Source organism: Xyrauchen texanus, chromosome 31 (genome assembly GCF_025860055.1).
Source record: "Xyrauchen texanus isolate HMW12.3.18 chromosome 31, RBS_HiC_50CHRs, whole genome shotgun sequence".
NCBI lineage: Eukaryota > Metazoa > Chordata > Actinopteri > Cypriniformes > Catostomidae > Xyrauchen > Xyrauchen texanus.
The window spans coordinates 6,509,881-6,526,754 of NC_068306.1; the positions used below are offsets into that span (position 1 = coordinate 6,509,881).

The 16,874-nt window shown below is 41.2% G+C and overlaps 1 protein-coding gene across 1 annotated transcript; it reads right to left on the bottom strand.

The window, feature by feature from the left end:
* Positions 1 to 36: 36 nt before the first annotated feature.
* LOC127625200 (RING finger protein 150-like) lies at positions 37 to 14,875 on the bottom strand. The gene is made up of 7 exons (XM_052100334.1): positions 14,148 to 14,875; positions 6,928 to 7,178; positions 5,699 to 5,770; positions 5,294 to 5,376; positions 3,560 to 3,656; positions 3,114 to 3,318; positions 37 to 2,396 (listed from the first exon to the last, which is right to left on the bottom strand). The coding sequence occupies exons 1-7, from the start codon at positions 14,593 to 14,595 to the stop codon at positions 2,296 to 2,298; spliced, it is 1,257 nt and encodes a 418-aa protein (XP_051956294.1). The 5' UTR covers positions 14,596 to 14,875; the 3' UTR covers positions 37 to 2,295.
* Between the last annotated feature and the right edge of the window lie 1,999 nt (positions 14,876 to 16,874).

Here is a 16,874-nt window from a genome sequence, read left to right on the forward strand (position 1 = left end):
TGCTGTAAATCAGTCAATGAGAAGGAAGTTCACAGCAAAAAATGAACATTAAAATTTATTAATATTCAAAGCAGTCCGACTGAAAACACGTGCAAAATATTGACCATGAAAGGGCAGAAGCCATGGGAACAAATCTGTCCTGTATGCATGTGTGTAAATGAGAAGGGAGGAATTTAAGTTGGTGTGTTTCATTCAAGGTGGTGTCCACGTCCAGTAAAGGGGGTGAACTTGTGTGCATTTACATGTGAGTGAATATACAAACTCGTGACTCAAATCAGAATCTCAATCTCAAATTAAATTCAGTCTCTAAATACATAAAGTGCATGAGGGAAAACATGGCAATTAAGGAGAAAAACAAAACGGGTCTCATATATAGACAAAATAATTTACGATGTACAGTTAAACCAAACGAGGAAGAACAGGTTACAGGTTTAAAGCAACAGTTCACCAAAAAAAATGAAACATCTGTCACTATTTACTCACCCTCGTGTCACTATACATCTCATATCACTTGGATTCTTCTGTAGAACACAAAAGGAGAGTTTCCGTAGAATCTTCGCGCAGCTCTTTTCCATAAAATGACCGTTCATTGTGACCAAGTCTGTCGGACACTATTAAAAAGCCATGAAAGTGGTACAAATGACTCATTCACATCATTCCAAGTCTTCTGAAGTCATTCGATTGTTTTCTGTGAGGAAAGACTGAATATTAAAGGGATAGTTCACCCAAAAATTAAAACTCGTGATTTACTCATCCTCGTGCCATGCCAGATGTAGACTTTTTCTTCTTCTGCAGAACACAAATGAAGATTTTAAGAAAGAATATCTCAGCTCTGTTGGTCCTCACAATGCAAGTGAATGGTGACCAGGACTTTGAAGGTCCAAACATCATGAAAATCAAGATCGCCAAGGAGACTGCTGATGTCAAGATTTACAGGGGAGGGGGATGAATATTTTGGTCTGTTCTCAGCCAATATCAATTTGAGTACTTCTGAGGACATGGATTAAACCTTAAAATTAACTTTTATGCTACCTTTATGCGCTTCAAAGTTCTGGTCACCATTAACTTGCATTGTAAGGACCAACCGGGCTGAAATATTTTTCTAAAAATCTTCATTTGTGTTCTGCCGAAGACAGATAGTCATACACATCCGGAATAGCATGAGAGTGAGTAAATCATGAGATAATTAAACATTTTCAGTGAAATTTCCCTTTTAAGTCGTTATTCACTGAAAATCTTCCCCTCTGCCAGAGTGTTATAATCACATTCTCCATTCCACATACTCTCACTAATGCATCGAGTTTGCTTAGACATGCACAAGAACCATTAACATTTGCCATCGAAGTCGTTAAACTTGGTACGGCATGGCATTTTGGAATCGAAAGATTATCAGTGAATAACAGCAACTATCGTATGGCGACTTGGTCATATGGAACACTTATGACTTGTTGTCCTTTTAGGAGCTTGACATAACTGTTGTTGTATGGAAAAGAACTGTGTGGAGATTTTTCGAAAATTCTGCTTTCATGCTCTAAAGAACATATAACAGACCTATGGGTTTGGACCGACATGATGTTGAGTAAATAATGACGTAACTTTCATTTTTGGGTGCACTATCCCTTTAAAATGGAGTCCACTAAAATCCAAACACAGGTGAAGCGGGCATGTGGCATGCACAGCAAACATCACATGTCCCAGTCCACAGAATCCAAACAGCACTTCCTAGAAAGTTCCACAGTTTTCCTTCCTCCCAAATCAACAATGTCTGAAATCACATGCTCTTGTCTGGTGTCTTTGGTGAGGGTCAAATCCTAAACCCGGACGTCCTCCTCCAAGAAGGCATCTAAATACTGACACTCTTTTAATACTGCAGGACTTGAGCACATCAAACGCATCTCAATAGAAAAATAAACCACCTTTTTTCAGATTCAAAATAGTCTTCAATGCGCTCCGTCCTCTGCACTGGGATCAGAGACGACGGTAAAACTGCAACAGTAGGAAAGACTGGAGAGTGACGGTTTGATTGTCAAGCAGAGCAGAACGGATTGTCTGCCGATACCGAACAAGTGCTTTACCCTCTAGTGGGCTCTAAATTGGCCGTTCGTTTAAAAAAGGGAACAGAGTTCCCAGAGCAATAGAAAGGAAGAAAAGACGAAAATAATGTTTTCAGGGGCAATGAGTTATATTGAGAGTTACTGGCCAAAATTCCACTGAGATTAAAGCCCGTTGCCACCTGCACCGGTTCACATGGGCAACCCAAACTACAGATCCATAGCACAAGTGGGTGTGGCTGGTTCAGCACTTGTTCTCTTCAGAGGGCGTGTCAATGTCCGAATGCCCCGCCCCTGTAGCAAGAGACCCCTCTGAACTGCCACAGGCTATCGGCTGTAGCTCACCTGTAGAAGATAAAAAACATTATTCAGTATGGCTGCGTCCCAATTCACATGCTATACATACTAAATAGTATGCAAGATAATAATTAGTGTGTCCCAACTTGAGTAAGTCGAAAATAGTATGCCAAAAGGTTCTCAGATAGTATACGATTTTCGGAGTGCATTTCCATGGATGCAATTTGGGCTTATTTTACAAATATTCAAATTAAATATTTCTTTATTGACTGCTTTTAATTGGATGCTAACACAGTTTTTAAATATATGAAATATAGGTTGACCGATATATCGGTTTTATGGATATATCGGTGCCGATAGTTGCTTTTTGGAACTATTGATATTGGCGAAAATATATGCCGATAGTTTTTTCATCATTTCAAAATAAGAGTCCCTGGTGTGTTTAGGGCTCGTTTATACTTTTATATTCTATTAATCAATTTTTAAAAACTATCGTCCGATTAATCAGTTATCGGCCTTTCCCACCACCGTAGTCATCGGTATCGGCAAAATCCACTATCGGTCGACCTCTAATATGAACTGAAAAGTTGAAGTCAACATTAAACAGTTTTCTCATGAATGTAATCGGACATATTTCTGAGTAAAACAGGAACAAGGAAAAACATTGGGTGGAACTTGATTTTATCAAGGGTTTCAATTCTATACAAAATGACCACGCGCACAAATCCAACAGCTAAACGCACTTTACAATTACATGTCGCTCACTTTGTTCAGTTGGCATGGTGTCCTGGGACAGCGGCTCTGAGTCCAGGAGAACCTGAGGGAGACCCACCATCCTGACACCAGGGTCCCGCCCCCCGGCGACATCCCCGGGCATGACATCATTGCTCATCACCATGGCGTTGAGAGCCACGCCCCCCACGGCGAGCTCGTATTCCAGAGGAAGTTCATTCAAACACTCTGCACTCGACTGCACAGCATAGAGTTAAACACACTTGAATAGGCCTCCATTCATAGAGCAGAGCTTAAGGACTAGAGTTCAAATCGGCTGAAATGTTCTCGCCAAAAACTCAATGTAACTAATGTTTAATCAAAAACCAATCAAAACAAGTCAATCATTAAACTGAGCTTCATGTAAAAAGCGAAGTCTAAGCAGGACTAAACCATACGTGACACACTAGACCTCTGATAAGAGAGAGAGAGACACCAACCGTAAGGCCTAGAGCTTTGAGGATGTTCATTTTGCACATGGGACACGTACGATGGTCCACCAACCATGGGTCAACACAACACTTATGAAAGAGATGCCTAAGAGAGATAAGGAAATATATCAGAGAGAGAGAAAAGAAATGCATCATCCGCACTCTCCTAAAATGTATCAATTCAAGCTTGAAGTACCAGCTGTTTTCAGCAGGAGGCAGTAAGCGATACTCCAGCTGTAGCGAGAACAAACCAAACTCAGGCTTGACGCTAGCGACAGCGAAAGATGAGGAACCGTTCTCGCGTTCAAACTCAGCTGCACGGATCTCGAGATGTGTTTTGCGAAGTTTCAAACTACGTTTAACTTGAGCGACCACAAAATGCTGCGTTTCTGATGCGATGCAACCACAGTGAGACGCTCCAGAAGCGTCCGTTTGACGCAGGTGTTCATTGGCGAGTCTTTAGGAAAACCCTTTTAATAAATCTCGGAGTGATTAATTCTATTGTGAAATGAATAGCAGGTAGCCTGAAGGCCAATGATGAGCTTATGTTTGATAATATGAAAATAAACAATGCATTGCCTTATAAAGCCACTTTTCTTCTTTCTTATCAATGTTTTAATCTGACTTATTATTTCTATAATATATAATTATTTCAATTTAATGGTTGAAATGTAATTTAATCGTTAAATATACAATTATTGATATTTGAGGGGCTTACTCGGCAAACATTCACATATGCAATTAATCGGCATTTTGTGTATTAAATTCAATAAAAAATTTTAATCGACTGACAACCCTTGTTTTAAGTCAACATGAAGTTGCTCTGCAACCAATTTTACTTCCATAATGTGACGTATTTCTGAGTGAAACGGGGCATTTAAAGAAAAAAAGGTGTCTTGATTTGATCCATCAGGAATCAATTGGAAGGTGATCAAAAGGACGGTGGTTTCGGATTATATTTCCATAAAAGATTGAAGACATGTTTGTCTTTTGTAATAATATACACTTATGAATTTGTGCACAATAAGACCAGGAACATGTATAAAAGTAAATGGGCTCAGTTTTGATTTCCTGTTGACTTTAAGTAGTTTCAATGTAGTTAGCTACTTTGTTGCTAACTTGTTGTGTAGCCACCTTCGGTTTCACTTTATATAAGTAGTTAATCTTTAACTACTAACCAAATTGGCCCGGTTGCTAGGGAGGGTAGAGTCACGTGGGGTAACCTCCTCGTGGTGGCTATAATATGGTTCTCGCTCACGGTTGCGCATGGATGCCGCGGAGAATAGCGTGAAGCCTCCACGCGTTCTAGGTCTCAACGAGCCAAGTGATAAGATGCACCAACCTGCATCTCAGCATCGCATTCAGAGATAATGTTCGTCTCAGCACAATTGTACAGAGCGGTTATCTGAGTTACTGTAGACTTTGTCAGTTCAAACCAGTCTGGCTATTCTCTGTTGACCTCTCTCATCAACACAGCGCTTCTGTCCACTGAACTGCCCCTCACTGGATGTTTTTGGCACCATTCAATCCCAGGAGATCAGCATTTTACCATGGTATTGACGACCCATGCTTGATTTTACCTGAGGTAGCCATGGTCTTGCAAATAAACACCACCATTTAAACTATAAAAACGATGTTTGTATCGGTTTATCGGTTATGTGCCTTATCCACCACCTTAGTTATCGGTCGAGGCAAAGTCCACTATAAATCGGCATCTAGTTTCTTAAACACCGGTGTGTTTACCTGCAGGGTAAGATTCTCACTACATCATTTTGTTTATAGCCCTCGATACACACGGCACAGTTATCAAAATCACTCTCCGTTTCCTAAAGAAGAAAAACAAAGTAAAAACAATGTTATAAAGAAAACCTACATTTCAATACCAGTAGAAACCACCAAGCTTACATTTAAAAACAATAATATTGGATGTTTAAAAGGGCAAATCATGGCAAAAACAATCCAGCCAATTATAACATTTATATATTGAAGATTTAAAGGTACAGTACCAAAACTGTGCGGCTCAGAGAGGGTAGAACAGAGTCAGGATGAACTCAATTATGACCTCGACTATCATTACATGTGGACTTTGTTTTCAGTGTTTAAAAAACATCTATATTATGACATCATGATTAAACGTGAGTTGTTTACCTGATCGCCTTTCCTGATGGTTCGCACTTGTAACTGGCTGATGGCTTTTTTGGCCGCATCCCCCAATCTCCTCTGACCAATCAGAGAACAGAACATTTTTAACAACAACATACAGGACAACTGAAGGACTCATACTTCAGTATCACAAACAAATAAATCTCTTAAGCTGCGTTCACACTGCAAGCCATTTTGTCGCTGCATGTCGCCAGTTGCTGGCGGTTAGGTCGCTAGCGGTGTGTATGGAGAGTCTAAACAGCACTGTTCCTTTACCATTAATATTATTATTCAAATATTAGGATCACGTGAGCTCTACCATCATCTCTCGTGTTGGCTGTCGCTCCCGAAAGTTGCTCTTCATTTGCATAAAATTAAACAATTGTCAACTTTGTCGTGTCGCTGGACACGCCCACATCCGGTCGCCAATGGGCGCCGTCGTTCGTGTTGCCGGAAGTCTCCGGCTCTCATTGAAAATGAATGAGATGAGGTCGCTTTGTGTCACTGGCAGTGTGAACGCAGCTTTATGCAGTGTCTGCAGGGCAACACTAAATAAAAAATAAAAAATAACTTTTCATGATCACCGTTTTTTTTAAATGGAAAAACACGTTAGATTCTGCAAGGGGTATGTAAACAACTCTCTTTTTCCAATGTCCTTTCATCTCTTATCTCAAAGATCTCTCTTTGTACCTCATCTATTATAATTAAAGACTGTGTGCAGTAATGAATGACTCCGTCGCCTTTAGGCTGAAGTTGTTTTCCTGTGATGAAAGTCTTCTGGCCTCGATCCACCACAAACACCAGAAACGAGCAATAACACTGACACACAAGGTCATTTCCTATCTGGTTCTTACACAATGCACTGACCAAGTTGTGTCAAATGCATTAAAGGCATAGTTCAACGCTTAAATGTCATTTATTTCGTTATACAACACCTGTATGATTGTCTTGTGTTGAACACAAAAAGAGAAATTTAGCAGAATGTCCTAGCCGCAGTTTTCCATGCAATGAAACTGGACAGTGTTTTTATACTGTCAAGCTCCAAAAGGACAAAAAACACTAATTACACATAATTATGGACATATCCTGTATATTTTGTATGGAAACGAGTAATCTGGGCATTCAGCAAAACAACTTTGCCCTTGTAAGTAATGATTGAAATGAGCGAGTAAATGATAACAGCGGTTCCTCGTATCTAGTGGCGAACGATTCCACAACTCTGTGTGTTTGCGTACCTGGTTGCGGTCCCTGGCGTTGGCATATCTGAACCGCTGGATGTAGTAAAATACGAGCCAGGCCAGTGAGATGATCATGAGGATGATGAAGGAGATGGAGACGAAGACCACGGAGGTGCGGCTGACGTATTTCTGGAGGTTCCGTGTTCCTATGGTGATGTGCATGTGAATGGTGATGTTCCTCTCCAGGAGAAGAACCAATTCACGACCCTTCGGTTCAGGAATCATGATGGCGACCACATCACCGGTGTCTGAAAGAGATCAACTGATCAACCAATGCACAAACTAGACAAACTGACAGAGCAACACTCAACCAGTCTCAGACTTGAGGATCGGGAATATTTCCGCCGTTGCACGGTCGAGCACTCAAAACATTCTCGCTTTACCACGAGTCTGTACGGACGCGTTTATATATGTATATTCCCGTTTGTGCACAGCTTCCCCCGCCATTTTCTTATGGTGTTCAATACGCTCACTGCCCTGAAACAAATCATGTGCATTTCATCTCCAAAGTGAAAAGCCCGATTGTGGAGGATGAGTGTTTAAGAGATTTAATGTGCATTGCAATGAAAGTAGTTCAATCCATCAGTCAACATCACACTTACACTTTGGTAAACTTCAATTGGTGCTATTTTAGTGAATTTCTGTCTTTGTACTGGGGAGTTTGGAAAATGTTAATAAAGCATTATTTTTACATATTGTTTTGTGCTTTCCAAAGAAGGAAATGGAGGTGATTTGGTGGTGGTGTAGTGGTCTAAAGCACATAACTAGTAATCAGAAGGTCACTGGTTTGATCCCCACAGTCACCACCATTGTGTCCTTGAGCAAGGCACTTAACTCCAGGTTGCTCCGGGGGGATTGTCCCTGTAATAAGTGCACTGTAAGTCGCTTTGGATAAAAGCGTCCTCCAAATGCATAAATGTAAATGGAAATAAATGCACTTTTACAGGAAATAAGTGTATATATATAGTCAAATTTCAGCACGTTTAAAATCTGAGATTAATTGCGATTAACTATGAAAAATCATGAGGTTAAACATGATTGAAAATGTTAATCTACTGACACTATTATATACAGCTCTGGAAAAAATATTAAGAAACCACTGCAAAAATGATCCGTTTCTCTGGATTTACTATTTATAGGTGTGTGTTTGAGTAAAACGAACATTTAATTTATTTTCTATAAAGTACTGACGACAATTCTCCCAAATTCCAAATATGGTCATTTAGAGCATTTATTTGCAGAAAATGACAACTGGTCAAAATAACAGAAAAAATAAGCATTTTCAGACCTCAAATAATGCAGTTATGTACAATACTCATGTGTTTTAACTTAGGAAGAGTTCACGAATCAATATTTGGTGGAATAACCCTGATTTTCATCATCATCTTGGCATGCTCTCTGCCAGTCTTTCTCATTGCTGTTGGGTGACTTTATGCCACTCCTGGTGCAAAACTACAAGCAGCTCGGCTTTGTTTGATGGCTTGTTATCAATCATCTTCCTCTTGATCACATTCAGAGGTTTTCAATGGGGTTCAGGTCTGGAGATTGGGCTGGGCATGACAGGGTCTTGATCCAGGGGTCCTCCATCCACACCTTCATTGACTTGGCTGTGTGGCATGGAGCATTGTCCTGCTGGAAAATCCAATCCTCAGAGTTGGGGAATATTGTCAAGCAGAAGGAAGCAAGTTTTCTTCCAGGAAAACCTTGTACTTGGCTTGATTCAAGCATCCTTCACAAAGACAAATCTCACCGCTTCCAGCCTTGCTGAAGCACCCCCAGATCATCACCGATCCTCCACCAAATTTCACAGTGGGTGTGAGACACTGTGTCTTGTAGGCCTCTCCAGGTCTCCGTCTAACCATTAGACGACCAGGTGTTGGGCAAAGCTGAAAATTGGACTAATCAGAGAAGATGGCGGCGGTGGCTGTGGCTCAGGTGGTAGGGCGGATTGTCCACTAATCGCAGGGTTGATGGTTCGATTCCCGGCTCACATGACTCCACATGCCGAAGTGTCCTTGGGCAAGACACTGAACCCCAAGTTGCTCCCAACGGCAGGCTAGCGCCTAGCATGGCAGCTCTGCCGTCATTGGTGTGTGAATGTGTGAATGGGTGAATGAGACGCAGTCTAAAGCACTTTGAATACTGCTAAGGTTAAAAAGGCGCTATATAAGAGCAGACCATTTACAATGACCTTACTCCAGTCCTCTACGGTCAAATCCTTATGGTCTTTTGCGAACCTCAGCCTGGCCATTCTTTGCTTCTCATTGATGAAGGGCTTCCTTCTAGCTTTGCAAGACTTCAGCCCTGCCCCCAGGAGCCTATTTCGAACCGTCCTCGCCGTGCACTTCAACCCAGCTTCCATTTTCCATTCTTTTTGTAGTTCACTTGATGTTATCCTATCCATCCGTACATAAAGGTTGTATTTGTCAAAAGTTGTAAGTAACCTGTTCCACTTGTAAATTGAGGAGTGATCTCATTCACAGATTTTTACAGTTCTTATTTGTTTTTTGTAAATCTTGTAAATAGTCATTAATATATGGACATAGTATGGAGGTTTTCTCCTGTTTATAGTTAGAAAGGGAGTCCGGAACGTTCTGTTGTTTGTTTGTTTTTTCCTTTTTAGGTAATTTAGGGTGCTTTTACACTGGCAGTTTAGATCGAGAATGGTTCGCATGAGAAATTGGTACTGTGAAAGCCGGGGTGCGCACCGCGGTCCCCGAACCCAAGACTACACGTAGGAGGTGGTCTGACTTCGGTTGCAATGGAACTGTAGCGTGATTCGCGTGAATGTGAAAGCAACTCGGTCTCGGGTGCACAATCGTTCAGGAAGTAAACATGCGAGTGTGTTTTAGCCGATGATGACATCATTAGTTTCTACAACACGAGGATCCACACATTCCTGAAAGCCCCAAAAAAGTATTGACACCACAATGACATACAAGTACAATCACCACTATAAATAATATCTGTCTATCTATATATCCACCTTATAAATACTATATATAAATAATATTATGTTATAAATATAGGGTATAATTGGAGATGACAGTGGCGACAACTTCACCTTGGACACAAGCGTGAGTAACCCTAAGACCATCGCTGCGGGGTCTACCGGGAACAATCGCACTCGGAATCAGACCGTAGCAAATGACCCCAGTGTGCAAGCATCCTTACTTCCCACTTCAGAGACGATTCTTTCTGTTTGTTATTTTGGCCTTGCCCCCTCCTGAAGCCTTTGACACATCCCATTACCGTTTCTTTAGTTCGAAAACAACTCATACTCATTCAGACAAGACACCAAGCGAGAGAGAGAGAATGAAAATAAAAGAGAGAGATGCAGAGAAAGATATGTTCATACATCAATATAAAGAAACTGAGATAGTTGAGTAGAAAAAAGAGAGGAACTCAACAAGCAACATTTTTGCAACTCTTTGCAACGAGATAGAAATAGATTGAGTCATCAGATGAAGGCATTACAGCGATGTTTCCTCTGTGAAATGTGCTGAATAAACAGAACGCTGATGTGACCGTTCTAGTCGAGCATGAACATCAAACTCCTCTACAACGTCATTCATGAATTGCAGATGTGAAAAGCTGGAAATTCTGGTCTCAACCCAATTAACCACACCTCTGACCCTCATAAATCCATCAGACACACTTTCCTGGAGCATGCAACTTTTCAGGGCTTGGAAAATTGTTGCATCACTCATAACCAGGTATGCATTCATGCATTCACCGTCGCTCATAACTTGATATGCATTCATGCATTCACCGTCACTCATAACCAGGTATGCATTAATGCATTCACCGTCGCTCATAACCAGGTATGCATTCATGCATTCACCGTCACTCATAACCAGGTATGCATTCATGCATTCACCGTCACTCATAACCAGGTATGCATTCATGCATTCACCGTCACTCATAACCAGGTATGCATTCATGCATTCACCGTCACTCATAACCAGATATGCATTCATGCATTCACCGTCACTCATAACCAGGTATGCATTAATGCATTCACCGTCACTCATAACCAGGTATGCATTCATGCATTCACCGTCACTCATAACCAGGTATGCATTCATGCATTCACCGTCACTCATAACCAGGTATGCATTAATGCATTCACCGTCACTCATAACCAGGTATGCATTAATGCATTCACCGTCACTCATAACAGATATGCATTAATGCATTCACCGTCACTCATAACAGATATGCATTAATGCATTCACCGTCACTCATAACAGATATGCATTAATGCATTCACCGTCACTCATAACCAGGTATGCATTAATGCATTCACCGTCACTCATAACCAGGTATGCATTAATGCATTCACCGTCACTCATAACAGATATGCATTAATGCATTCACCGTCACTCATAACCAGGTATGCATTCATGCATTCACCGTCACTCATAACCAGGTATGCATTCATGCATTCAGCTTCACTCATAACCAGGTATGCATTAATGCATTCACCATCACTCATAACCAGGTATGCATTCATGCATTCAGCTTCACTCATAACCAGGTATGCATTAATCGTCACTCATAACCAGGTATGCATTCATGCATTCAGCTTCACTCATAACCAGGTATGCATTAATCGTCACTCATAACCAGGTATGCATTAATCCATTCACCGTCACTCATAACCAGGTATGCATTAATCCATTCAGCTTCACTCATAACCAGGTATGCATTAATGCATTCACCGTCACTCATAACCAGGTATGCATTAATGCATTCACCGTCACTCATAACCAGGTATGCATTAATGCATTCAGCTTCACACATAACCAGGTATGCATTAATGCATTCACCGTCACTCATAACCAGGTAAGCATTAATGCATTCACCGTCACTCATAACCAGATATGCATTAATGCATTCACCGTCACTCATAACCAGGTATGCATTCACCGTCACTCATAACCAGGTATGCATTAATGCATTCAGCTTCACTCATAACCAGGTATGCATTAATGCATTCACCGTCACTCATAACCAGGTATGCATTCATGCATTCACCGTCACTCATAACAGATATGCATTAATGCATTCAGCTTCACTCATAACCAGGTATGCATTAATGCATTCACCGTCACTCATAACCAGATATGCATTAATGCATTCAGCTTCACTCATAACCAGGTATGCATTCATGCATTCACCGTCACTCATAACCAGGTATGCATTCATGCATTCACCGTCACTCATAACCAGGTATGCATTAATGCATTCACCATCACTCATAACCAGGTATGCATTCATGCATTCACCGTCACTCATAACAGATATGCATTAATGCATTCAGCTTCACTCATAACCAGGTATGCATTCATGCATTCAGCTTCACTCATAACCAGGTATGCATTAATGCATTCACCGTCACTCATAACCAGATATGCATTCATGCATTCACCATCACTCATAACCAGGTATGCATTCATGCATTCACCGTCACTCATAACAGATATGCATTAATGCATTCAGCTTCACTCATAACCAGGTATGCATTCATGCATTCAGCTTCACTCATAACCAGGTATGCATTAATGCATTCACAGTCACTCATAACCAGATATGCATTCATGCATTCACCGTCACTCATAACCAGGTATGCATTCATGCATTCACCGTCACTCATAACCAGGTCTGCATTAATGCTTTCAGCTTCACTCATAACCAGGTATGCATTAATGCTTTCAGCTTCACTCATAACCAGGTATGCATTAATGCATTCACCGTCACTCATAACCAGGTATGCATTAATGCATTCAGCTTCACTCATAACCAGGTATGCATTAATGCATTCACCGTCACTCATAACCAGGTATGCATTAATGCATTCAGCTTCACTCATAACCAGGTATGCATTAATGCTTTCAGGTTCACTCATAACCAGGTATGCATTAATGCATTCACCGTCACTCATAACCAGGTATGCATTAATGCATTCACCGTCACTCATAACCAGGTATGCATTAATGCTTTCAGCTTCACTCATAACCAGGTATGCATTAATGCATTCACCGTCACTCATAACCAGGTATGCATTAATGCATTCACCGTCACTCATAACCAGGTATGCATTAATGCATTCACCGTCACTCATAACCAGGTATGCATTAATGCATTCACCGTCACTCATAACCAGGTATGCATTAATGCATTCAGCTTCACTCATAACCAGGTATGCATTAATGCTTTCAGCTTCACTCATAACCAGGTATGCATTAATGCATTCACCGTCACTCATAACCAGGTATGCATTAATGCTTTCAGCTTCACTCAGAACCAGGTATGCATTAATGCATTCAGCTTCACTCATAACCAGGTATGCATTAATGCATTCAGCTTCACTCATAACCAGGTATGCATTAATGCATTCACCGTCACTCATAACCAGGTATGCATTAATGCATTCAGCTTCACTCATAACCAGGTATGCATTAATGCTTTCAGCTTCACTCATAACCAGGTATGCATTAATGCATTCACCGTCACTCATAACCAGGTATGCATTAATGCTTTCAGCTTCACTCAGAACCAGGTATGCATTAATGCATTCAGCTTCACTCATAACCAGGTATGCATTAATGCTTTCAGCTTCACTCATAACCAGGTATGCATTAATGCATTCACCGTCACTCATAACCAGGTATGCATTAATGCATTCAGCTTCACTCATAACCAGGTATGCATTAATGCATTCACCGTCACTCAGAACCAGGTATGCATTAATGCATTAAGCTTCACTCAGAACCAGGTATGCATTAATGCATTCACCGTCACTCATAACCAGATATGCATTCATGCATTCACCGTCACTCATAACCAGGTATGCATTCATGCATTCACCGTCACTCATAACCAGGTATGCATTCATGCATTCACCGTCACTCATAAGCAGGTATGCATTCATGCATTCACCGTCACTCATAACCAGGTATGCATTAATGCATTCACCGTCACTCATAACCAGGTATGCATTAATGCATTCACCGTCACTCATAACCAGGTATGCATTCATGCATTCACCGTCACTCATAACCAGGTATGCATTAATGCATTCACCGTCACTCATAACCAGGTATGCATTAATGTTTTCACCGTCACTCATAACCACGCATGCATTTATGAATTAACCGTCACACACAACACCAACACACACATGCATGTACCAATCACTGATGTGTATTCACCTGGATGCGGCATGGTAATGGTCTCATTAGGGTTGGGAGACCCCACGCTGAAGATGACCACGGCTGATGCGTTGTGTCCCACGGCATGTCTGATTTTTTCTTTAAATGTGCAGTTTCCCGTGCCGATGAGAGCGATCCACGCGCCGTGTCCGCCCGGCGTGAATCTGGTGTTGGGGTCACACGCATGTCTGTCCTGCGTTGCGGCGGGCATCACCAACACGCCTCTGGCCTCGCGTTTGAGCGAGTGCTCCCCGTAACGGCCGCACTCCGTTTTCTCAGTCCGGACCTTGGTCGTGTCCGGATCCACGTACGTTATGTTGACGAACGCCGTGTACCATTCCTCTTTCTCCGCCACCGTGAAGTCCAAACACAGCAGATGCACGAAACAGAAGGACAGCAGCCAGGTGGAAAGAGCCAAACTACGACACGCCTGTATCACAGACGCCATAATATGATTTATTATCGTTAGTAAAATAATGATTATCGCGGCCGTGCGTCGCGCGCTCACTCCATAATCTCTCTCTTTGTGCGTCTCGACCGCGTTACGCGCCTCAATATTCGATAATCATGATTGAATTACATACAACGACGCACTTAACGCCCCAGTGGTGTTTAATAAATCCACGAGCCTCTTGCTTTCATGAGAAATGCGTTGTTCGGGTGTAAACGCGAGTAGGAGACCCGCGACAGCGGCATGTTGTCAGATGTTTACGGGCCTTCAGCTGAGAATTGAGAAGAGGAAAACCCGGAGCGCAGACTCAACAAACAGCGGCCACTAGCGGTGGAGTGATGAACTGCGCCAAGGGACTATCAATAAATTACAAGATTGTATTCAAGAGTTCACGCGTGTTGCGTAGAAGCAACAGTTCAATATATATATATTTGAAATAAAATGCCACAGTGCCACAATCTAAATAGTTAGGCTTCATATTTTATTTAGCAAAATATAATTTCAAATTTGTTTCTGATTTTGGGGTGAAAAATGACCACGTTTCTTCCAGAGATTCACCCAATCACTAAGGGACTATCAACAAATTCCAAACGTCGTGCTGAAGCATTTACACATTGTTGCAAAGCAACAGTTTCGAGATCAAGTATTATTTTAAAGTACTTCTCGACCTAAGTGATCTTGATGGTAAGTATATCTGTAATAAATCTGAGAGCCATACCATTTAGAGATTTAAAAACAAACAACAACATCTTAAAATCAATCCTATAACGGATTGGCAACCAATGTAAAGAAAACAAAATTGGAGTGATGTGGTCCCGATTTCAAGAACCTGTCAACAATCTTGCTGCAGCATTTTGAACAATTTGCAATCGTGTCAACATTGACTGACTAATCCCAAGGGCTGGACTGGTAATCTGGCATACCGGGCATTTTCCCGGTGGGCCGACGCACTTTTGGGCCGATGGGTGGAATGTCCATCGGGAGTACAGAGTGGGCTGGTGGTTCGGCCGCAAAACGTGCCGAATGGGCCGTGTGAAGCAACAATGAGCCGCTGTGTTATGCAGAACGGACCACAAAACGGTGCCGTGATGTGCACTAAACCCAACACCCCCCGCTCAACAACATCCAAACGTTTTTAAATCATTCAGACATGCTAGAAAAGGCCCTAACCTGATTATCCTCCTTTTTACTGGCATATATGTTTGTGCAATGGAACGATACTTTGTTTTTTAAAATAGCGCCCATTGGAAGCATATATAACGAAAACAGGATGGGCCCTAAAACGGACCCTTGTGGAACCCCACATGTAAGTGGTGCCGACGATGATGTAAATTCACCCATGCAGTTGAAAAACCTCTGTTTGTCCGGTAGGAATTAAACCAATTTAAAAGCGCACCTCACATCCCTACAACCGCTCAAGCCGTGCAATAAGAACTGTGTGATCTATGGTGTCAAATGCGCACTTTCTAGTCGATCCGCTGAATCTAATTTATGTAGATTTGGTTTGCAAAATATAATTGCATTGAATATGATTTTCATTTCTGTAGTACAGACATCTACGAGCATTGCAGTTTGAGAATATTTTTGGGAAGGGGAGGGAATGTGCTAAAAAATGAAATGTCACAAGGCAAACATTTTAATGTTTATCTTAATAGGCTTCATTTTCATTATGCTAAATATTATTATTATATATATATATTTTTTTATTATTATTTTAAGGTGAAAAATGACACTAATGGCAGGCTTCTCTTTTGAGAGATTCACCCAATCACTGAGGAACTATAATATAATACCAAAGATTGTGCCAAAGCATTAACAGCAGTGGCGGCTGGTCCATAGGGGGCGCTGGTGGGAAGTGAGTTTAAAAATTAATATAAAAAAAAATACATTTTTAAAGTCTTTTTTTTTTAAACTTATTTTAAGTATGTGAGTGTTTAAAATGCATAATAACGTGTAATATATAAAATATAAATCATTATGTGGGGGAAAATTAGCTTCCTTTTCATCCATTCTCTTGTCAATATGTGTTAACACGTTGTTTAGCGCCTCTATATTCTAATATGAACTTCAGTGTCTTTAATACAAACATTTGACCTCAATATTTACACAGGAAGACAGCACACCCCAACACCAATGTGTGTTTTGTGGTTTTAAGAGGTTTAACTTTTGCTTCTGCTAAACTTTCATGTTTCCGAATGTCTCTGTTTTGGCCCAGTCCCTTGAGTTGAGGTCTATGGGATGCAGATGGTCTGTCTGGTATAAGCATGTTTGTACAG